Below are 24,283 nucleotides of genomic sequence, written 5' to 3'. Positions count from 1 at the left end.
TTATGCTACATGCCAAGGTTGGGAAACACACCTTTCATGTTATAGCTTCTAAAAGGAATCTCAATCAGTTGAAGTAATGCAAAAGTAGCACAGTATTGCAACGTTACATTTAGGACTGCCACTAACGACTTTTTATTTCGATTAATCTATCAACTAATTTATCGATTAATCTAAACTATTAATTTCCCACTAAGAAAAAATCAACAATTTTACTTAAGAATATTTGATTAAACTATATTTTATTAAACCAAATGGAATCCAAAAGTAAAAAAGTAAAGTGCAACAAAGTGCAAGAAGCAAGTGTCCATCTCGTAGTCCAAATCACTGAAATCAAAGTTGAGTATTATAGTGTAAGAATGACAACATATCCACGTGCTCTAGTCTACTAATAATAAAATTATAATCAAAAAACGGAGTTCTGGTAAAAGAGTATTTACCAGAAATATTATTTACCAGAATTTATTTAGGAGAAAAATGTAAATGTGCAGTATTTCTGGAAAAAAAATAAAACTTTTTTTTTTTTGTAATAAAATCAATTAATTGGAGATGCTTTTGATTATTAAAATTTAATGGAACCATTAAAATGGAATCCAGAAAATAATGGAAAACAAAATTTGGTAAAGATAAAACTGTAAAACTCAATTAATTAGACAGGCTTTTTGATTAATACAATTTAATTTAACCATTAAAACAGAGTATAGAAAAATGAAAATGGAAAAAAATGAATTTTTTGAAACAAAACGGATTTCATAGTGCCCTATAATTATAATAAAATTTTTTGTGATAATAAAAATATGTAAGTGAACAATAGCCTTTAAAATTACTTAAAATACATATATAATAGCAATGAGGCAATAATAATTAGTTCAAATAAAGTATCAAAAGCAAGAAATCATATGGTTTTATTGAACAAAACTGTTAAAATACATAATGTATTATAAACAATAGAGCTAATGTACATTACACATTACAACAAAGGCCTGCAGAGGGCGCCAACGGCCTGATGATTACTTTTACACATTGCTGTGCGATCTAATCCTTGTTTAATATTGACCAAGCATCATTTAATTCAAATGTCCACTTATATTTAGCCATTTCTTTAGGACAGAAATGCTACAGCCACTGTAATTAAAAGAATATGTGGACATCAAAACATGTAAACTCAGAGTGAGGGTTTGAGCTTTTATTTTGAAACCGCGATGTATTCTCCTGTGTTTGCGTAGATTTATAAATGATTTACCTTACAAATCTGATGAAATGGCGCACGTTGCGTTCCCAGATGAACGCTATAATAAACCCAAACTCGCAACAACATACAGAGATGGAGTTTGAGACGCTCCACACATGTAAATGATAACAGTTCCTGTGGAACTACTGTGAACGGAGCTGCCGTGTGACGCATGTACTTAACCTACACGCATGTAAATAATTAAAGCACATATACTGTATTAGAACTGCATCGCATATAATTATTTAATTAAATCGTAGCGTTTGTGAATTCACAATTATGTTTAATTATGTGAATAATTAACTATTTTAACTTAACTATTTTAAAATGGGTTTAATATATCATGCAGCCTTGGAAAACAGACTAAAAATGCGTTTTATACATTCTCGTCTGTGATATGCGCCACTTCCGGTATTTTGCCGGTTAGTCGAAGCGAGCAAAATTAAGTCGAGGATTTTTACAAATAGAATTGTCGAATAAAATCGACGAATCGCGACAGCCCTAGTTACATTCTCCAATGCTGATTATTTAATTTAATTTTTTATTTTATGAAGAGCATTGCATTTTTAAAATCACATAATGTTTTAACCCATCTGAAAAGATGTGCTTCATTAATTTCCATTCAGTGCATGCATAAAGCTGAGCAATAAAACAAAAGGCTTTCTGGAGCAAGAAAGGCGTGGTTTTTTGTGTGTGTTTTTTTTGGATCTTAACCCACCTCTTAGGAGCTAGACAGCAGGCTGTGTAATTTTGTGCTTCAGCCATGTGTATTGACATCCATATGTCAGTGCTGAGGGTGCTGCCATCACAGCATTCCCGTCTCTTCCAGCTGAGTGCCCTCACATGTCTCTGAGTATGTTAGGATGATCTGAGGCCATGCGAACTGTCTGTCTCCACCACGGATTCCCTAATAAAGATCTTGCCATCTATTTGTGCTTTTACTAGCATAAAAGGTCATTGTTGTTCTATTTGTTTTCTCTTTCAGTCTTGCTGGTTAATCGTAGATGCCCCTGTATGTTTGAATGATCACATTGAGTGTGAATCACAAGGCCCAGTTGCTTTGACCTGGAGCGGAAGGATTTTCATGTAACACACCCTGCCATGGACATGAAGAGGAGTTGCACGCTCTGTGGAGGAGCTGTGATGCTGCTGCTGCTGCTGCTGGGTCACATGACCACTGCATTAGAAGTGCCTCTAGACCGTGAGTATTGCACAGTGAAAGAAAATTAAATCTGATGTGATGTCATAAATCCCACTAATGTAGATATAATTTGACAGAAGTGCACAAAAAATCTAGTTTTCTACCTAACCTATTTTAAAATGAGAAAGTGATTCACATGTGATTCTGAAGACATTTTTAGACAAGATTAGAAATCAAATTAAAGATTCTCAGAATTTCATAATTCAATTATTAAAATGGAAATGAAGTAGAGTATGTTACTGTGAGTCCTCGCAGTGCGTTTCTCTTTTCTCAGCTTCTGCTGCTCTCTAGAGAAGTGTTTCACATTTACATACTGACAGTGTGTTAAGTCAGCATTACTACTGTGTAAGCAGAATATATATGGACTTTTAGGAGCATTGGTCACCCTTTTGCTTTCTCTTTCCATCTTTCTATTTCTATCACTCGCTCTTTGGCTGTGATAATCAACTTTATAATATATTTTATATAATTGTATATATTATAATTTATATAAAATTATATTATATAAATGTAATAGAATATATAATACTAATACTGTTAATACTGTTATTTAGCAATAACGCATGAAGTTGTTCAAATTTGTTGTTCAAATAAATGCTGTTCTTTTAAAATGCATATTCATCAATATATATTATATTTCAAAATATATAATTAATTCAAATAATCCTTAAAAAATGATCACGGTTTCCAGAAATAAATGAAGCAGCAGAATATCAACATTGATAATAAGACATGTTTCTTGAGCACCAAATCAGAATATTAGAATGATTTCCGAATGATCATGTGAAACTGAAGACTGGTGTAATGATGGTAAAAATTCAGCTTTGCCATCACAGGAATTTCATACATTTTAACATGTATATAAAAAATAGAAAATAGTTATTTTAACTGTAATAATATTTTAAAATACTACTATTTTTACTGTATTTTTGATCAAATAAATGCAGCCTTGGTGAGCACAAGAGACGTCTTTCAAAAACATTCAAAAATCTTACTGACTCTAAACAAAAAAAGGGGGGGGGGGGCAGCGTGGAAAGGAAAAGCACTTAAGACCACCAGAAGGAATGATTATTCATGTTTAAACACATGGGTAAAGAATGAAGCACATTTTTAGTATAAAGTAGTGCCAAGATTCAACTCCATCTTATTGTACAATCCAGAATTTTGAAATCTTCTATAGTCTATAATGTCTATAATGCATGAAGCACCATTGTCAGGGTGGTCAAATCAATGTATCATTGACAAACAATCAGCATCATCAGAACTTCATTAGGAGAATGAAATGGCATGAGAGTTGCATGATGGGTAATGAATGCCCAACACACCTCCGGAAGTTTCACTGAGGGAACCTGCTTTTGTTTGATCTTCTCTCTTCTTCTCTTACACTAATTTGAACTCTTTTACTCTCTGTATTTCCTGATTCATTTGGACAAAAAAGCTAAAGTTCTGGAGGGATGTAAGTCTTGGCACTTTTGCTGTGAAATTTGTTATGAATTAGGTCTACTTTAACTTGTGTCTTTTGCTTTCTTCATTTTGAAGTGTTTATGGGTTTGATATGAATATTAACATATTTTATCCTTTATTTAACATGAATCACCCAAATATAAAGCTATATGTAAATTATAGCAATGATCTGTCATGCCAACAAGAACTTCCATGACAGTTTGTGTGCATGCTGCATGCTCTTTGGTTGTTTGTCTCTCTGGGTTTGGTTACACTGATAAACTAAAGCTGGGCAATTTTATAATTGTAGATATTTTCTTGCAGAATCAGTTTCTGCAAAGGTGGTGCATCTGTGCTGGTTTGTGCCAAGGTGTGTGTGTGTGTGTGTGTGTGGGAAATAGAGATGCTTGTCTTTACGCTGGTTTCTGTGCTTCAGTGCCTCAGCCTCCCACAATAATGCATCAGTCCCTCAAGGATTACATCATCGACCCTCGGGAGAACATCGTTATCCACTGCGAGGCGAAAGGAAAGCCTCATCCCAGGTGGGTGTCACTTTGAATCACCATGGTTACCGCTACTGCAGATTCCACTGATGTGGACGGATGCTTGGCGCTTAACACCTACCAAAGTCTTCCTGAAAATTTGCTGAAAATGTACTCACCCTCTGTCTATCCATGATGTAGGTGAGTTTGTTTCTTCATTGAAACAGGTTTGTAGAAGTTTAGCATTTTATCACTTGCTCATCAATGCATCCTCTGCAGTGAATGGGTGCCGTCAGAATGAGACAGCTGATAAAAACTTCACAATAATCCACAAGTAATCCACACGACTCCAGTCCATCAGTTAATGTCTTGTGACACGAAATCTGTAATAAACAAGTCCACCATGAAGAAGTTTTTAACTTCAAACCTTAAAATACGAGTTCTCTATCCATAATATTGCTTTCTCCAGTGAAAAAGTCATTTCATCTGAATCAGGAGAGAAATATGCACAGATTAAGCACCGTTTACAAGCGAAAACAGTCCAAAACAGCTCTAAACAAATATGTTGGTGGATTTTGATGTGAGAGGACGACAGGGGATGCACTTTTTCACCAGAGGAAGCATTATTATGGATTATGGGTTCATATTTTGCACATAAGGAAAGGTTTATTAAGTTGAAATGCCTTGATGTATTTATTTCTTACAAACATGCTGCTTTTCACTTCACAAGACATTAATTCAACAACTGGAGTCATGTGAATTGCTTACAGATTATTGTGATGTTTTTATAAGATGTAATGTGAAATTTGTGTAATGATTTGATTAATGCAAAATTCCTTCAAATATGTAGTAAGAGACTCATTTACATCTTGGATGCCCTGAGAGTCAGTAAATTTCTGCACATTTTAATTTTTGGGTCATAAAAAACATCCTAAAATTATAGCATAAAGTGACTTGTGTACAATGATGTAAGTCTTTTGAAATCATACAACAGCATTATGTAAAGAACAGACTGTAATTTAACTTGTTTAAGATATAACAGCATTAATTTTGGACTGTTTCTCACACAACAACACTATTGTAAGGCTTCAGATAACTAGAAATATAGCACAAAAGTCATATGGACCACTTTTGTGATGCTTTATTTGTCCTTTATTTTGGAGTTTTTCCAATGTAAATCAACAGTTTCTTGTATGGAAAAGAGCAGCTTGAACATTCTGCCAAATTTCTCCTTTCACGTTTCTCGTTAAAAAGATCTGAATGACTTACAAGGGTGGGTAGATATTCAAAAAGTTAAGGAATTAACTTTATTGACAAGTGATGATTGATTAGTGTTGTTGTAAATGAAAAAAAAAATCGATTGTAATGTCACTGTGCATGCATGTTGTCGTAATTGATTTTCTATTTTCACTCTTCTCAATCTAGCTTTTCATGGACACGTAATGGCACTCATTTCGATGTGGAAAAGGATTCCAAAGTTGTCATGAAGCCCAACTCAGGCACTCTTGTCATTGACATCAGCGGAGAGAAGGCAGAGGCGTATGAGGGTGTTTACCAGTGCATCGCCCGCAATGAGCACGGCTCTGCCATGTCCAATAACATTGTCATCCGTCAGTCAAGTAAGACAGACACATCTAATTAGAATAAATTGCCACATGACTGTTTTGTTAATGTTTTTGGAGTCACCTCCTGTCAGTTTTTTTATTTTTTATTATTGAGGGCCCAATTCTGTTTCATAGGGTCCCCCTTGTGGTCAAAGGAGAAAATTGAACCAATCACGGTGCAGAGGGGAATGTCTCTAGTGCTGCAGTGCAGACCCCCGGCTGGCCTGCCTCCTCCAATCATCTTCTGGATGGATAACAGTAAGATATATCACATATATCCACATAGATTTGTGACAGTAACACACCACACATGTCAGTCTTGCACATTCTAGTGTAAGCACCCACTGAATGTCTGATTTGGTTATGTTTTCATATACTTTACATGGCAACCCAAGTATGTAAAAGTCCCTGCTCTGTTTAGCAGGTTTAGCTTATTGTTATTTTATGGTCCTTCTTTTATTGGCAAATAGTGTTCACAATGAACTTATACTGTATGCTTACTACTAAGCATACTACTCGAGTAAAGGCCAAAAATCAACTAAAAAACACATACTCTGTTTTGTCTCAGATTTCCAGAGACTTCCCCAAAACAGTCGTGTATCCCAGGCTTTAAACGGAGACCTGTATTTCTGCAATGTGCTCATGGAAGACACCAGAAACGACTACATCTGCTACGCCCGCTTCCCACACACTCAAACTATCCAACAGAAACAGCCCATCAATGTCAATGTGCTGGACAGTAAGTGTTTTTAGTCTGCTGATACAAATAGAGTCACCAATTTCTGTTCCAAACAAGCATCTGTGTAAATCAGTTTTTTAAATAGATTTTAAATGGAATAGGACTCTGCCTTTTTATGTTGAATTAAGCTTGCACAATATATACAGATTCATATTTTTATATGTTATTATTAGGGCTGTCAATCTATGAAAAAAAGTTTGAAGTTTAATTATATAATAAGTTTATTAATTTATTAAATTAATACACAAAGAATTGCATATATCTGTATTTGCCCCAAGAAAAGCCCCACATTTCTTGATAAGACATTAAATATTGTGTGAAGCAGTGAAAAATTCCTTATTGCAGAATTTATGCGTACATTTTTAATTATTTTTTTTTAGTTTGTTTTAATGTATTTTTATTTAATTCCCCCCCTTTTTATAAATAAAAAATACAATAATTTGGTACAGTAATTTTAAAAAAATAATTGTACTGAATAAACACTTTGACAGCCATAGCGAGTATTAAAGTGACAGTGTCACATTGTCCCTTTTATTTTTAAATGCCTTTTCAGTTTTTTCCTGCTCTGTCTAGACCTGTAAATGTCAAAGCATTGCATGCTGATTATTTTCTGTTGTATTCCAGTTGAAGCTATGAATGACACTGTGTTGGCAGCTTTTTTGAATGGCTCAGATTTTTGGGGTGGTGAGTGCTAGCAGAACTTCTCCAAGTGAACCCAGCCTTCATCCCTCCCATCACTTGTGTTTCCGCCTAACCAGGAATAGCTCATTACCTAATATATCACCTATAACCAGAAATATAACCCACTTCTCTAGAATACCAACCCTGACCTCAAACAACTTCATCTTTATGAAGGTCTCATGCTTTACTGCACTTGGTATTAATATCCATTTAATTGCATCTTTCAAAAACATTCAAAAATCTTACTGACTCCAAACAAAAAAAGGGGGGGGGAAGCGTGTAAAGGAAAAGCACTTAAGACCACCAGAAGGAATGATTATTCATGTTTAAACACATGGGTAAAGAATGAAGCACATTTTTAGGATAAAGTAGTGCCAATATTCAACTCCATCTTATTGTACAATCCAGAATTTTGAAATCTTCTATAGTCTATAATGTCTATAATGCATGAAGCACCATTGTCAGGGTGGTCAAATCAATGTATCATTGACAAACAATCAGCATCATCAGAACTTCATTAGGAGAATGAAATGGCATGAGAGTTGCATGATGGGTAATGAATGCCCAACACACCTCCGGAAGTTTCACTGAGGGAACCTGCTTTTGTTTGATCTTCTCTCTTCTTCTCTTACACTAATTTGAACTCTTTTACTCTCTGCTTATGTATTTCCTGATTCATTTGGACAAAAAAGCATTGTGTAACAAAATATCCAAGATTACTGTATATGAATGGTAATCAGTCCTTTTTCATTGTTTTAATTGTCTAATTAACATTTCGGCAGTGTCTACACATCTACTGGTTACTAAACTTTCTCCTTTCCCTGTTTTAAGCTGAATACATCAATTAGTGTTGCATATTACATTCTGTATGCAACACTGTATAAGGTACTATAAAATATCTCACTAAAACATTGTTCATTTCTACTATATTTTTCATTTGGATCCTTCCATTCTCTTTTAAATGCCATCCAAAAGAAGCAATGGAAGGATAAAATTATTGTCATTCAATATGAGGTTCACTTGATAAAAGACATAAGGGCAATTTTTTAGACGTCCCTATAAGTTTTCCATTTATAGTGTCAAATTTGACCAGCAATATGCTGTTTGTACACCTCTAGTTTTATCTACCTCGTTCGTGTGTGGTTTTGCGCACCAAAACAGGATCTTTTCCCCCTCTCATAAGTCCTGGGCAATAGCTGGCTGGTTATAAAATATGTCTGATTGTGGCCTATCTATGTTCTAGACAGTCCATCTGGGGAGAGAGCGCCCACTTTCATGAACCCACCAGGAACGCACAGTACCACCATGGTTCTGAAAGGAGACACGTTGCAGCTGGAGTGCATCGCTGATGGCCTGTAAGTAGGAGGAAGTGGAAAAATGGCTTTCTCTTGGGTCAAAGAATGGCTAATGTGCATCTTACTGTGCTGTTTGGGGTTTTTTGTAACCATGTCCGTTTCTTCTTGTGATTGGGGTCAGATTGCATCAATAGATTTGCATAAACAGTTCAAAAGTGTTTGACTTTATTGTGTTTTTCAGTCCAACGCCAGATATCTCCTGGAGCAAGGTGAACGGGGACCTGCCAAGCGGCCGTTTTTCATTTCACAGTTTCCAGAAAACTCTGAAGATAACGGAGGTGACAGAAGCGGATGGGGGAGATTACCGCTGTTTAGCCAAGAATCGCCTGGGGAGCAACCATCACATCATCACTGTAGTGGTCAGAGGTCTGTCACAGGACGTCTTTTCATCTGTCACATCTCAAAAATCTTGTTTAGTCACATCATTCACTGACCCCGGGATGCCATCCTGATCTGTTCATGGACTTGAGCTGATCTGAAAGACCCTTTGTGTTTCCTGTTACTCAGAAAATACTGGCTGGTTTGCCAGATATCTTAAAATATATGATGAAATAATTCTAATCTGTTGCATAGGAAGCAGTCTAAATTCAAATTTTCAAATTTTAAATTCCAATTTGTCTGTTTGATTTGAAAACTTTCCTTTTATCTCCACAGCGGCTCCCTTTTGGATCAGTGCCCCTCAGAACCTCATCCTGGCCCCGAAAGAATCTGGAATGCTCACCTGCCAGGCAGAAGGCAACCCTAAACCCACGGTCACATGGTCTGTCAACGGAATTCCCATTGAAAGTATGTAAAGCCCACTCACTTTTATCTATAACCACTTTCCATGAACTTTATGTAGCTTTTCCAGTATCTAGCTACTATTTTCAACAAATATTTTTATATTGATATATAGGAAGTTCTGATTTATTGTTAATCAGTTTGTTTGTACAGTGCCTGTAAATAAAATGATTCTATAAAACGATTCAATAATCCTATGTTTGTTTTTATACCATAATATTTATTTAAATGTTGCTTATCACTTGCATAAACTGTTTTTATTTATTTGCCTATTTTTTGTTGTTGTATTGTTTCTGTTTAAGTTTATGCTTTCACTCTAATTAATTTTATTGTTTTTGTGCCAGTGGGAAATATTAAATATATGAACATATGAAATATATGAACTGCTCTGATTAAATTATAAATGATATCATCTGATATATTTAAAATAATGTAGTTTGCTCATTTTTGTTAGAAGCTTGTAGCACATCTAATTACTTTTTCAGAAGAATGGTTTGATTATAGTTTAATTATGAGTATAATTATGATGTGATTCCTTGATAGACTCACATAAGGACCCCAGTCGGAAAATCGAAAATGGCAATATCATCCTCAGTGATGTTCAGACCGGCTCAAGCTCTGTTTACCAGTGCAACGCCTCCAATGAGTACGGTTACCTGCTGGCCAATGCCTTTGTCAGTGTCTTGGGTATGTTAGTGTATATGCATTTCTATTCTATTCTATTCTATTCTATTCTATTCTATTCTATATTTTTCAGTTATGTATGGTAAATTACATATATTACATTACATTTCAGCTGAACCTCCAAGGGTGCTGACTCCTCCAAATCATGTGTACTCAGTCGTCACTAACAGTAGGGCTCTGTTAGACTGTGCTTCGTTTGGCTCGCCACTTCCAAAGATCACATGGTGAGATATTATTTTATTTTTTATTTGTTTCATTCTTTTTAAGTTTGCCTCTAATATCCAAACGTGTTTACTGTGAGTTTATGTTGCATGGTGATTTTGCTTCTGTTATCTGCAGGTTTAAAGACAGTCAGAGCATAGTGGATGGCGACTCGTACATCATTCATAAAAACAATACCTTAGAGATCAATGTGGCTCGGCCACTAAACAGTGGCAAATACACCTGCATTGCCTCAAACAGTCTTGGAAACAAAGAAAATCATGTTTACCTGGAAGTGAAAGGTGAGTGAAAACTTAATTTAATTTGTTTTGGTTAAATCTGTGTATTTGTAATATGCTAAGTGAATGAATAGTAGTAGTAGTAGTAGTATGATGGGAAATATGGGGGAAATGAGCAAGATTTATGTTGTTTTCTTTCCGCAGAGGCTACACGGATCATCAGACAGCCTGGGTATAAAGTGGTCCAGAGAAACAGCATGGCTGTGTTTGAGTGTAAAGTCAAACATGACCCCTCTCTCTTTCCCTCCATGATATGGCTCAAAGACAATATGGAGCTTCCCGACGACACTCGGTATGACCTGCAACCACTGCGGCAATTTTTGTTCAAATATAAGCCCCATCTGAAGCAGGGGTTAGCACCTGAGGCACTGCGCTTGATACAAGCGAGGGAGATTGTTTAATGTTTTATTTTGTTTATTTTAGAATTAAATTAAAAAATTAAATAAAATAATAAAATAAAATAATTTGCAGATGGAGCAGTTGGGTATTTTTTTTTTATTGGCATTTTTTCTATTTGAAAAGAAATACACTACTGTAAGTGGTTTGGGGTCAGTAAGATTTTTTTCCTTTAAAAAGAAAAGAATGTAATACTTTAATTCAGCAAGGAAACATTAAATATATCAAAAATGTCAGTAAAGATTTTTGTGTTGTTACAAAAGATTTATATTTCAAATAAATGCTGTTCCTTTTTATTTATCAAAGAATCCTGAAAACAAATGTATCAGTTTCCACAAAAAAATTAAAAATAAATAAATTATATAGCAAAAATATAGCAGTACGACTGTTTTCAATGTTGATAGTAGTAGTAGTAGTAGTAGTAGTAATAATAATAATAATAATAATAATAAAACGTTTCCTGAGCACCAAATCAGTAATGATATGTGACAAAATATGACACTGAAGACTGAAGTAATGGCTTCCATCACAGGAATAAATTAAAATGGTTATTTTAAATTAAAATATTTAACAATATTATTTTTTTACTGTATTTTTTTTTTTTTATATAAATGAAGCCTTGGTGAGCATAAAAGAGTAATTTAAAAAAATACTTACCAACCCCAAACTTTTGAACGGTAGAGTACTGTATATACAGAATACAAGAGAAACATTTAGAAAAATAAAATAAAAATCCATTCACAAAAAAGCACTTTTGATCTAAATGTTAACTTGTGAAGTTTGAGAAAAGTAAAAATGACGAAGTCTCAGTTTATTTGCTCTGAAAGGTGGCCTGACTAGCAGGTGTGTGTTTGTGTGTGTAGATTTGAGGTGGGCTCTGACAGTCTGACTATACATGACGTGAGAGAGGACGATGAGGGCAACTACACCTGCATCAGAAACACCACCCTTGACCAAGATTCAGCCAACGCCATACTCACAGTAGTCGGTACGCTCAGTTTATACATCACTCTTAACACTCTCACCTGCTTCAGGCAGTCATTTTCTCAGAAACTGTACATTATACAATATGGCTTCCTAGATTTTTATATGGGTGCTGTTGTACAGTTGAATATATACTTTTTGTATAATTAACTTTTGACTTCCTCAAACCTGCTTTCCTTGTCAGAGGCCACACCAACACCACCTATAATAATGGGTAAAATGCACTTCTTTCAGTTCCCAAACAGGTCCCAAAACCATTTGATGCATTTGTATTTTTGCTTTTTTTGTTTATCCCTCATCACCTTCCTGATATGTGCTTATGAATGTGCTTTGTGGATGTTTCCCATTGATACATAAACTGTTAAAGGCAATTTTGGTTTTTAGTTTTCGCAAATGAGGCAGCTCACTTTTCCTGACCTCGTTTGGAAATAAAGACCTGTGTGGTTTCAGCTTTACCAACAGACTCTCATGGCAATTTGTGACTAATTTACATTTTGATGAGTTAGCAGCAAATTCGTACAATCTCATGTCTATGTATTCATCTGCTTACACCCCACTGAGTTTAGTTTAGTGGTTCACCTTGATGCTTATATTTTCTACAAATTTTGTGTTTTTGTACGACTCAAATCGTACAAATTCATACGAATTTGCCACGAATTCTCTAAAATGTAAACTAAATACGTTTTCTCATGAGATTGGTTTGACACTTTAAAATCGTGCCTTTAACAGAATGTCACATTTCAGTCTGTGACATTTTTTTTTAAGTTGGTGGTATATTCTTTTTTTTTTTATTTGGGCTTGTGTTGCATGTTTCTAATGTCTGGTTTAATTGAGCTGGATGGAGTTTTGTGTCTCATAAAATCTGGTTTTCTAGAGCAACCAGACCCGCCCACAGACCTGGAGCTGACAGACCAACGAGAGCGCAGTGTTCAGCTTACATGGACCCCTGGTGATGAAAACAATAGTCCTATTCAATGTGAGTTCTTTGTTTGTTACCTTGTGGTAGATCAATTGGTGATCCACGTAATAGGTCAACAGAAACATTTAGGTCTGCTTTTCTGATCCATTTATATTGGTTGCCTCAGTGTTCCTGATCCAATATGAAGATTCGCTCCACGAGCCTGGAGTATGGGTCAATATGACTGAAGTCTCAGTAACCAGCACCACAGCACACCTGGAGCTTTCCCCGTATGTGTATTACTCCTTCAGGGTCCTGGCACTCAATGACGTGGGACTGAGTGAACCCAGCGCTCCATCCAGACAGTACAGAACCAACCCTGCACGTGAGTTACCCTAGCATGAAAATAGAATCTTTAAACGTCCTTGTATTTTTATGAATCAAAGTTTGATTGTGATTCTCACAGGGCCTGACGGGAATCCATCAGACGTTGAAGTCATTGGAACGTCACCTGACAGTATGACAATAACTTGGAGGGTAAAACACTTATGATTTGATTTTATTCAATAGAGTACAATCCAAAAAATAAAGGTTACAAAAGGGGGGTTTCACAGCAATGTTATTGAAGAACCATTTTAGGTTCCTTAGATAACCTTTCAGTGATCAGTACTTAATCAGTTCAGTTTTTTTAGGGTGAATAAGATTTTTTTTCTACTAAAGAAAACCTTTGTGCATTGGAAAGGTTCCATGGATGTTCTTCCGAGGAACCATAGATCCCAATAACAAACCTTTATTTTTAATGCTATACCTACTAATTTAGCTGAGTTCCTAGTTCCTAGTTTACGTGGATTCCTTTTAATGTCTGGTGACCAGGAGCTGACTGGGCTGGAGTTGAACGGTCCAGGCCTACAGTACAAGGTGAGCTGGAGACAGAAAGATCTGGATCAGCAATGGACTTCACTCACTCTGGCCAATGTCTCGCAATATGTGGTGACAGGAACGCCCACTTTTGCACCCTATGAAGTCACCGTGCAAGCGGTCAATGACTACGGTTCTGGTCCCAGACCAGAAGTGGTGCTGGGATACTCAGGAGAAGACTGTGAGTAAGCTTCAGAAAGCACCCAAATATATTTATTAGTGCTATGAAATGATTAATCGTGATTAATTTTTGTTTACATAATATATGTGTGTGTGCTGTGTATATTTGTATATATAAATACACACACATGCATGCATATATTTAAGAAAAAAGGTTATGTTCATATATTAAATATATGTATATATAATATTAATTATATGAATGTAAATGTAAATATTTTCAAAATATATACTGTATGTGTGTTTTTTATATATGCATTATAAATATAGACAGTACACGCATATTATGTAAACAAAAACTTTTATTTTGGATGCGATTAATCGCGATTAATCGTTAGACAGCACTAATATTTGTATCAAGATTATTTTAATATAATATATTATTTCACATAGCTTTATATTTATATTAATGCAAATTTAAATATTATTTTACATCATTTTATTCATTGTCAATATATTATATTATATTATATTATATTATATTATATTATATTATATTATATTATATTATATTATATTATATTATATTATATTGGCTCATCCTCCCTCACCACCCTTGATGGGGGTCCAGCGCGGGGGTACGCGGGAGTTCCCCAGGTGGAGCGGTCGATTGCGATGCAATTGTGTCCAAATGCCGCTACCACTTGGCCGTTGCTCCCCTTCCGGGCCTGTAGGCACTCGTCGGCCTTGATCGGCAGTGTTTATACGGCCTGTGGAGAAGCTGCGTCCGCCTTACACGCTTCGGCGTTACTGCAAGTGCACTAGGCCAAGGCACTGAGGGACTTGCTATTATATTATATTATATTATATTATATTATATTATATTATGCTGATTGGGGCCAAAATCTAAACAGGCGTCACATGTACACATGTATACACTGAAAATGTTCATCCGAGATGGTGGACAGATTCCTAGAAATATGGAATATAGTTCCATTACAAATTGTAATAAAAAAAAAATGTTTTGTATGTCTTTGTCATCTTAGTACCAAATGTGGCCCCAGAGAACGTAAAAGTTTCGGTTCAGAATGGGACAGTGGCCGAAGTGCGCTGGGACGCTGTCCCTCTTTCAACAGTACGAGGGCAACTGAATGGATATAAGGTACTTACTTAACACAGAAAATACATTTACATCTCTAATATTATTCACCTATTACGGAGATCTACCTAAAGATGTTGACATTTGAGCTGCAAACAGTCTAAGATGTTGCCATTTTGTAGGTGAGTTACTGGAAAATGAGAAGCCTGCACAAGCAAGACCCTGAGCCCGTGAAACCACAGGAGCTCATCTTTCACGGGAGTGAGCCGGAGGGTCTTCTGATCGGCCTTCATCCCTACAGCCAGTACACCCTCAACATTAGAGCCTTCAACAGGAAAGGAGACGGACCCACCAGCTCCAATCACATATTTGAAACACCAGAGGGAGGTAGAGTGTGTACTTACTATATGTACTCACTTGTCAAAGTATGAAGAATTATTTAAAGGAAAATAATCTATATACATTTTTTTAGTTCCTGGGCCTCCTGCAGATTTAAAAATCCAAAATCTGAACCTGGACTCATTGATTGTGAAGTGGGTGCCACCTGTAGAATATAACGGTCACTTGACAGGATACTTGCTCAAATACCAGCCTAGTAAGTCTGAATTGGGTCATGTTTTATGGGATTTTGTTGTTGATTTATACAAAGATGCCGATCGCTTACACTTTTCATCCTCTCTGTAAACTCTCCTCTCTCTCCTTGCAGTCAATAAAACAGATGAACTTGGGCCGCTCAAAGAGCTGCTTCTACCAGCAAACGAGACCAACATCACTCTGGAAAACCTCAAGCACAGCACTCACTACAAGTTCTATTTGAACGCCATGACTATCAAGGGCTCTGGCCCCATTGTCACAAAAGAGGGCTTCACAATGGTGGACGAAGGTGAGGACTAGCTTTGTGAATGATTTTACAATATAACATTTTCAGGATTTGAGGCAAGCATCCAGGTGCAGTATTCTATCCTCAACGGTGGCTTCACATAAATTGCAAGCAATATAAAACTTGAACAAAGATTTGTGTTTCAATCCTCAAATTCCTGAATCGGAGTGTTCTACAATATAATGCTTTTAATTCATTAAGGGTTGCATACTCTATGAATAGATTTAACACATACATAACATGCCATTTGTTCGTGTGTTTATTTATATTTGACTTATTTTTACATTTTTATTAATATTTTATTATTTAAAAAATAGATTTAACACAAATTTAACAGTTTGTCACTATGTCATATTCTTAATCAGTTTTTTTATCTTATTTGAAGCACACAACTTCACAAAATGTTGTATAAATTTTTTGGAAACAGTGTAGTTAGAAAAAAATGAACTTAATTATTTTTAATTCTAATGTTTTATGCAATTTTGCTTCTCAATTAAATAGATGCTGTTCCCTTTCAGTCGGTCACTCTCGACGTTGACGTCTCCGTTCCCTCCTTCAGGGAACGAGGGTTACCATACGTAACCGAGACGTTTTAGAGATATATTACAATTCTGTTGGAAAACAAGACAATAATGTTTAAGAAAATGTATTAATTTATTAATTGATTGATTGATTTTTACAATTATACATTGATTTTTTGTTTTGTTTTGCCTTCTTCATTCTGTCTGTGTAAGTAATAAGGATGTTCTGGCCTTTTAATTTTCATGATTAAACATTTTTTTTTTGTATGTATGTGCCTTCCAACAGCATCATATTTCGTGACTTACTGTATATATTTAGAAGCAACCTATTTTGGTTGTCAGGTGGCTGCTACTTACAGTATATCCCCTCTACCTTTGTCTTCTTTTGTCTCTCTCTCTCTCTCTTTTCTATTAAGCATTAATTCGGCATCCCGCAGTAGAGGCGGGTAAAGGTAACACCAGTATCAGGCTGATGAGAATGCATGCTGGTTGAGCATCAGCTATGAGACTAGAAAGGCACTATAGCACTGAAAAGAGATACTAATGCATGAACCTCCTCAGGCCAAAAAGCTTTACATCTGACTTGGCCTGCTCCATATATCATGGAGAATCATGTTACCAGCAAATGCAAATTCCATCCCACTGCTTTCAGTAGGGCTTAGCTAGAACATCTGCTGTTTAAAGGAATAGTTCACCCAAAAATAAATGCTGTTGGTTGATTGCCTGAATGGCTGTATGCTGTTATTTTTTCTGTGAAACACAAAAGGAGAATTTTTGTTTATCTTAATGCAGCTCTTACAGTACAGTCTACAAGTCGGCTCCAAAAATGACAAAAAAGCATCATTACAGTGATTCACATGGCTTGTGCAATATATTTCAAGTCTTTTGAAGCCACATGTTACTTTATATAAAGATCAGAATGAATTTAAAGTCGTTATTCACTCAGAATTGTTCCACATAGTGAATTCGAGAACTGAATAAATTGCAAAATAATAAATTGAATAAACTGAATAAATCAGTGAATAAATTGCTCTTCTCAATTCGTTCTTTTGAGTGATGACTAAGTTCCCAAATTGGACTAAGCTGAATTGATTCATTCAAATGATTCATGAATTGAACTGAATCACCTCTTTGACTCAGTTTCATCGTTAAAAACAACTTGAGATCATTGAAGACTCTTGAACTACCATGAGAACTTCTCTGTACAAATGTCTGAACTTTAATGCCATGCAACTTGTTGAATTATTCACTCATAATCTTTCCACCCAGTGAACTCTAGTGAAAAATCATCATTTGTAAGTCGCTTTGGATAAAAGTGTCTGCTAAATTATTAAATGTAAATGTAATTCAAGAACTGCTACTATTCAAGAGTCACTGAGTCAGTGAGTTTAATTCGAGAACCGAATCAATGAGTGAATCATTCCTCTGAGTCGGTTCTTTTAAATGCTGTCTAAGTTCACAAATTGGACTAAATTATTTGTTTATGAATTGAAATTATTCATGAATTGAACTGAATCGTAACATTTACTCAGTCGCAGTTAACTCACTGCAGGAGAAGATTATCAGTGAACAATGACTTAAATTTTGGTCCATTCATCACAGTAATGCTATCGTATCACAAACTGTTGCACATGAGTCATATGGCTTTCCTTTATTGCCCTTTTTGACAGTTTTGGAGGTTAACAACTGATTATTGTGTGAAAATGTTCATAATATGAAATTATTTTCAATTCCAAGTCGTACGGGTTTGGTGAGTAAATATCAGAAGTTTAATTTTGGGGTGAACTATCCTTTTAACTAGTGTAGACAAGGACATTAGATGTTTTTGAGTGTAGAGTGATGTTCAAACATATGATAAGACAGACCCAGATCTCTCTGCCTTGACCCCAGTGTCCTCTCAGAAACACACAGTAACTAGCTCTCATTGCACCAGTGAACTGCATGTTCCTGCATGCTGTTAACTCAGATCTGCATTTCTCTCTTTCACTGCCTTGTTTTCTCTCTTTCTAATGTTTTGTGTTTCATGTTGTGTTTCACTATTCTCTGTATTCTTCCAGGCTCAGCCCCCCCTTTACCACCACCAACCCCCCCTGTCACTCAATCTTTGCAGTCCCCGTTTCACAAGGGTACAAACACTCCTGCCCCGGCACCTTTTCTCTCTTTCCTTCATTGTTATGCTTGTGTGATACTGTATTGATCAGGAATCTGTAGATGTTATACCTTTTAAAATCTCACAAGAAGTCACAATCATTATTTGAGCTTTACATGATTTACAGTATAGTACAAAGTGAGTGATGACAGTTACATATACAGTACAGTTCAAAAGTTTGGGGTCAGTAATTTTTTAAAGAGAAATTAATACTTTAATTCAGCAAGGATGCATTAAATTGATAATAAATGACAGTAAAGAAATGTATAATATTACTAAATATAATTTTATTTAAAAAAATGCTGTTTTTTTAAACTTCATATTCATCAAAGAATCCAGAAAAATAAATGCAGCCTTGGTGAATATAAGTGAATTCCTTCATAAATATCAAAAAAATTGACCCCAAAACTTTCAATCGTAATCTACTGTAAGTAATTAAAAAAAAACATCTCTAGTGATCCTAAAAAGACACTTAAAATCTGTGAATTTCTTTAGATTAGATATAAAATATCAAATCAAGTTGCATTTGCAAACAAATTATGCTGGCGCTTTTATTGGAAGCAACTTCGGTAACACTTAAAGCCTTTATGTATAATGCATTATAAAAGTAGTTTTAATGCATTAATGATGCATTGTACAATCTCATGAATAATTGTAACCACAGTTAATACATTATAACACTTGTCAGTTGTTACAATATGCATTTTAAATTCAGTTATAATGATTTAGAACAAGATATAATGTATTACAATGCATATTATGCATAATTATAATGCATTATTCCCTTTAATAACCCTTTATAATGCATTATACATATAGGCTTTAAGTAAAGTGCAACTTAATAACATATAAACATATAAAGGTGATTTTGGGGCCACTAGACTCCTTTTCATAATCTCTAAATTCTTCTGTCACTTGTATTTTTCCTTGTTTGATCAGCGCCTCCTGCTGGTCGGATGTTTGGGAGCGTGAACTCCTCGGTGGAGGAGGACCATGCTGTGATAAGCTGGGAATACTCGGGGCCGGATAGGAATGTTTATGTGGAATATGTTGTTGATAACAGTAAGATTGTCCTCCTTAAAATTTTAAAATTTCACTGCCATGCGTTTATTTAAAATCATAGTTTAATATCATAAAGCTCATAGACCAAGCTATTTAATATTATAGAATTTGTGTAATATATATATATTTTTTTATATACAAATTATACTATAATAATCAATAAAATCAACCTTTTTGCTATGTAATTAGTTTTGCCATAATCTCCCCTGCCGTCGGCCCTTCTCTCCAGGTAAAGAACCCTGGAAAACAGAGTTTGTAAATGGCACTCGGACATATCAGATTAAAGGACTAAAGCCGGGGATGTCCTATAGGGTTCGGGTGGTAGCCAAAGACCACTCAGACGCTACGGTCCACAGTACAGAGGAGCTGTTGATTACAGTTCCAGGTGAGGAGACCATGTCTGTAGACCACCAGCATCAACCTCACCTGTCACTCACCCATGAAGCCCCGCCCAGACTCAGTTCCAGACATTACCTGTAGTTTTAGTTTGGAATATTAGCAAGTTACGCTTGAGTCCAGATGGGTTTATGGAAATGTAGATGCATGCCAGAATTACGTTTGTCCATCTTTTCTTCCTTCCTTTTTTCTTTGCCATCCTACAGTGGTTGTCTTATTAAATTAAATACACTTCCTCAAATCCATGTTTCTTGTTACCGTCATAAAAACAAAGATTTGAGGTTTTTGTTACCTTGATGTTCAGCTCATGTTCATTTTTACTTTACTGTAGATGCCAATATTTTGTGTTGTTGTTGTTTTGTGTGACACCTGCACGATAAATTAACCATAACATTTAAAATGAAAGAAAAGTGAGGATTGGTTCATTTTGTCCTCTCTTTTTTCTGCAGCTATGACTAGCAAGCAGGTTGACATAGCCACGCAGGGCTGGTTTATCGGGCTGATGTGTGCCATTGCTTTGCTGATCCTGGTGCTCCTCATCGTTTGCTTTATAAAGAGGAACAAAGGAGGCAAATATCCAGGTAAGTGAATGTACAACATTGATGTGTGAAACTGGAAGTTAAGTACATCTGTGTGGTGCTAATGCTGAATCTCAAATCTTTTAAACGATGCACAGGCCACATAAAAAAAATCTGTAACATAAAATAAGAAATATTTAAGATTCTGCATACACATGTGAACCCTGTGAACTTCAATACCATGCAACTTGTTGATTTTCCAATCTCAAAGTAAAAGAAAAAGAAGATGCCCATCAAGACCCAGAAATCCAGCCCATGAAAGAAGATGATGGGACATTTGGGGAGTACAGGTGAGGAAAACAACTTATAGGAGTTAATCTACACCTATTTATATCACTTTGATAAGAAAAATGTTAAAGTGTTAAAGTGATGTTGTTGTTGTTTCACGACTGATTGAAAGCAAACTTACTTCTCTTGCTCAGGAATTCAGACCATAATTTTTTCATTCCTCTGAGATGAATGTAAACATCTTTGGCCTCACCACAAAACAGCTTAAAGAAAGCAGGAGCAAACCTGTGTATTTATATGACTGAAAAATACTTCACACATTTTTTACATTTTCATTAATTTACCACATTTCGAGTGTCAAATCAATTGCCTTCCTCATTTACGTTAATGATGGATTTATTGCTGTGATTTGTTATTTTGTTTTGTGTCATCATTAATCTTTATTGTAATATTTATTATCATATTTTTTTTAATTTATGTTTTATATTTGTGTGTATTTTTTTAAACATGTTTGGTCATATTGTCATTATTATTGCTGAAGCAATGGAGTAAATATTATTGGAACTGGATGGTTTCAACTCACGATAGCTAATTCAGGACATAAATTCAGTATAGAAATATTATATATTAAATATTAATTAAATTATATATAATGTACCTTGGAATATTTGAAATCTTTCAAATTCAATTTCAGCTTCTGAAAGTTGCTGAAGCAATGGAGTAAATATTATTGGAACTGGATGGTTTCAACTCACGATAGCTAATTCAGGACATAAATTCAGTATAGAAATATTATATATTAAATATATAATATATATATATTCAATTTCAGCTTCTGAAAGTGCCAAATCAGAATCACAATTGACAGCAGCCATCAGCCATGTTTGTTTTGTTGTCTTGTATTAACATTTCACATGTCCTGTTCATGAAGTCCATCATTTGTTGTGTAGTATGTCTCTGCATACATTTTTTTCTTTACTGTAAAGTGATAACCTCATTGTCAACCATGTCAGTCTGTCTTATTTGTTCCTCCTGTGTGTTTTAATTTTGGGGGGATTCAGATCTACAGAAAGGTAAGAGGGGCGTTGCAAGTCTTGCATGCATAAAATCCTCCATTATTCATCTTCTAGTTACAGTAGAAAATCAAACAGATGGCTGTAAATTTTACGGTCAACCCAAACCCAACCTTGACTAAACTTTTATATCCGAAAAAAAAGAAAGAATTTTGCATAGTTATTTGTATTTTTGGATTGCATATTGTGATTTGACTTTGTTTTATTTATATTTTACTGCATTTGTTTAGAAATCCTCAATGGTTATTTTATGGTTTTTCCAGTTTTGAGAGAAGTGGTTTATGCATTATGATGAATGTGGCCAAATTTACCCTTCCGAATGCACGTCATGACCAGTTATGAACATGCCTTCCGGATATAAGAGAGACGCATTGTGAAAATACCTGCACTAAACAGCATGTTGGAAATGGACGATCTCCACTATCTCGTTTAGATGGTTTAAATTGTGCTATTGTAATATCCTCCCCTCCCCTTGTCTCTACTCTTTACATCAGTGACACGGAGGATCACAAGCCCTTGAAAGGCAGCCGTACCCCATCCAATGGGACGGTCAAGAAGGACGACAGTGACGACAGCCTGGTGGATTACGGTGAGGGAGGAGACGGACAGTTCAACGAGGATGGCTCATTCATCGGCCAGTACAGTGGGAAGAAGGAAAAAGACACGGCGGAGGGCAACGAGAGTTCGGAGGCTCCTTCTCCGGTCAACGCCATGAACTCCTTTGTGTAACTGACCTTTGACCCATCCAACACCCCACCTCCTTGTCACACCATCATATGGAGAACAGTCTCTATTGCACTGTGACCCCCTAACATCACAGCAAAAGAAATAAAACAAACGCCCCTAATGAAAGACAGTGAGAATGCGAGATGAGGGCCAGTCCAAGCTTCACCGCGATTGGTCGGAATGAGAGTCACGTGACATTGAGACATATTAAGTGTATTATCTCACAGCGAGCATACATATATATTGATATATGTGTATAGGAATATATAAATTGACATATATTTTATTAACATGGCCCCGTTTACGTCAGATGGCATTGTATCACACCATCTTGTCCCTTGGACTCGCATGGAATCAGTAATTGACGTCACACCCTCAGCATTAAGGTGCAGTCACATTTACAGTTATTTGGCAAATTTTCACAAGCAATCGGAGGAATCGGTGCGATTTTCCATTAGTAAACAGGTTCAAGTTTTCACGGATTCAAAGTGACTTCTGTGTGAACAGTGCCTCATTCATGGCTACACTATTGACAATATACAATGGACTTTTTTTCGCGCGAAACTTCGCTAATGTGACCGCACCTTTAGCCAGCGTTGTGGAGACCGTGAACCTCGTCTGACTATATGATACTCACTTTTGCTTCACAGCTAATGCCTGTTGCGTTCTGTCGTCAGTGTTCAAATCGGTATTATGCACATTTCAGGCACCAATGTCTTTGTGGGCATTGTTGTGAAGTATGTAATACGTGTAAAAGCTGTTCTTAGGCATCAGAAGTTTTGAATATACAAAAGAAAAATCCACAGAATTTAAAAACTGGTTATCAGGGATGTGAGGTAGCATGTTTTTAACACACAAGCACTCTACACAGACGTGGTTTTATCCTTTTCTCAGTTCTCTTGTTGTTCATTTTGCGCCCTGTGTTTATTCTATTTACTTTACGACAACATTTTTCAATGTTTTATCCCTGAAGAAAAGTCATCGATAGACTAGTTAAGGTTCACTTCATCCAGAACTGTTATTGTGAAGGAAAGCCCCCCAGTCAGCCATGTAGCCATCCGTGACCCCACTTTGGCCACCAGAATTCACGCTGCTCTTGGTTGGTTTTACAGTATGGGATGCATCGAAGGCCCCTCAGCACGGTTCCTTAGTGCCTTGGTAGAAAACATTACAGGTGCATCTCAATAAATTAGAATGTCATGGAAAAGTTCATTTATTTCAGTAATTCAACTCAAATTGTGAAACTCGTGTATTAAATAAATTCAATGCACACAGACTGAAGTAGTTTAAGTCTTTGGTTCTTTTAATTGTGATGATTTTGGCTCACATTTAACAAAAACCCACCAATTCACTATCTCAACAAATTAGAATACTTCATAAGACCAATAAAAAAAACATTTTTAGTGAATTGTTGGCCTTCTGGAAAGTATGTTCATTTACTGTACATGTACTCAATACTTGGTAGGGGCTCCTTTTGCTTTAATTACTGCCTCAATTCGGCGTGGCATGGAGGTGATCAGTTTGTGGCACTGCTGAGGTGGTATGGAAGCCCAGGTTT

The 24,283-nt window shown here is 35.8% G+C and overlaps 1 protein-coding gene across 11 annotated transcripts in view; it reads left to right on the top strand.

Moving 5' to 3' along the window:
- The window catches only part of nrcama (neuronal cell adhesion molecule a), a 62,006-nt gene extending 38,488 nt beyond the window's left edge, over window positions 1-23,518 (top strand). For 3 of the 11 annotated variants that reach the window (XM_016443107.1, XM_016443108.1, XM_016443109.1), the window contains exons 3-33: window positions 2,214-2,429; window positions 3,868-3,885; window positions 4,309-4,414; window positions 5,780-5,973; window positions 6,094-6,216; window positions 6,527-6,697; window positions 7,322-7,381; window positions 8,622-8,733; window positions 8,915-9,099; window positions 9,388-9,519; window positions 10,057-10,200; window positions 10,310-10,421; window positions 10,537-10,700; window positions 10,842-10,989; window positions 11,957-12,081; window positions 12,262-12,291; window positions 12,952-13,053; window positions 13,163-13,360; window positions 13,442-13,512; window positions 13,849-14,074; window positions 15,060-15,175; window positions 15,295-15,499; window positions 15,585-15,707; window positions 15,819-15,995; window positions 16,930-16,965; window positions 18,571-18,639; window positions 19,602-19,724; window positions 19,954-20,109; window positions 20,570-20,701; window positions 20,910-20,988; window positions 22,494-23,518. In XM_016443107.1, coding sequence (XP_016298593.1) covers window positions 2,330-2,429; window positions 3,868-3,885; window positions 4,309-4,414; window positions 5,780-5,973; window positions 6,094-6,216; window positions 6,527-6,697; window positions 7,322-7,381; window positions 8,622-8,733; window positions 8,915-9,099; window positions 9,388-9,519; window positions 10,057-10,200; window positions 10,310-10,421; window positions 10,537-10,700; window positions 10,842-10,989; window positions 11,957-12,081; window positions 12,262-12,291; window positions 12,952-13,053; window positions 13,163-13,360; window positions 13,442-13,512; window positions 13,849-14,074; window positions 15,060-15,175; window positions 15,295-15,499; window positions 15,585-15,707; window positions 15,819-15,995; window positions 16,930-16,965; window positions 18,571-18,639; window positions 19,602-19,724; window positions 19,954-20,109; window positions 20,570-20,701; window positions 20,910-20,988; window positions 22,494-22,728 — 3,972 coding nt within the window. In that variant the 5' untranslated portion in view covers window positions 2,214-2,329 and the 3' untranslated portion in view covers window positions 22,729-23,518. The remainder of the gene's footprint in view (window positions 1-2,213; window positions 2,430-3,867; window positions 3,886-4,308; window positions 4,415-5,779; window positions 5,974-6,093; window positions 6,217-6,526; window positions 6,698-7,321; window positions 7,382-8,621; window positions 8,734-8,914; window positions 9,100-9,387; window positions 9,520-10,056; window positions 10,201-10,309; window positions 10,422-10,536; window positions 10,701-10,841; window positions 10,990-11,956; window positions 12,082-12,261; window positions 12,292-12,951; window positions 13,054-13,162; window positions 13,361-13,441; window positions 13,513-13,848; window positions 14,075-15,059; window positions 15,176-15,294; window positions 15,500-15,584; window positions 15,708-15,818; window positions 15,996-16,929; window positions 16,966-18,570; window positions 18,640-19,601; window positions 19,725-19,953; window positions 20,110-20,569; window positions 20,702-20,909; window positions 20,989-22,493) is intronic. The other 8 variants (XM_016443110.1, XM_016443112.1, XM_016443111.1 and 5 more) reach the window with 8 other exon arrangements.
- Window positions 23,519-24,283: the final 765 nt, after the last annotated feature.

The sequence above is a fragment of the Sinocyclocheilus anshuiensis genome, unplaced genomic scaffold (assembly GCF_001515605.1).
Source record: "Sinocyclocheilus anshuiensis isolate Anshui unplaced genomic scaffold, SAMN03320099.WGS_v1.1 scaffold916, whole genome shotgun sequence".
Taxonomy (NCBI): Eukaryota; Metazoa; Chordata; class Actinopteri; order Cypriniformes; family Cyprinidae; genus Sinocyclocheilus; species Sinocyclocheilus anshuiensis.
The sequence above is the reverse complement of the archived record's forward strand: the minus strand, read 5'-3'. Positions and strand labels throughout refer to the sequence as shown.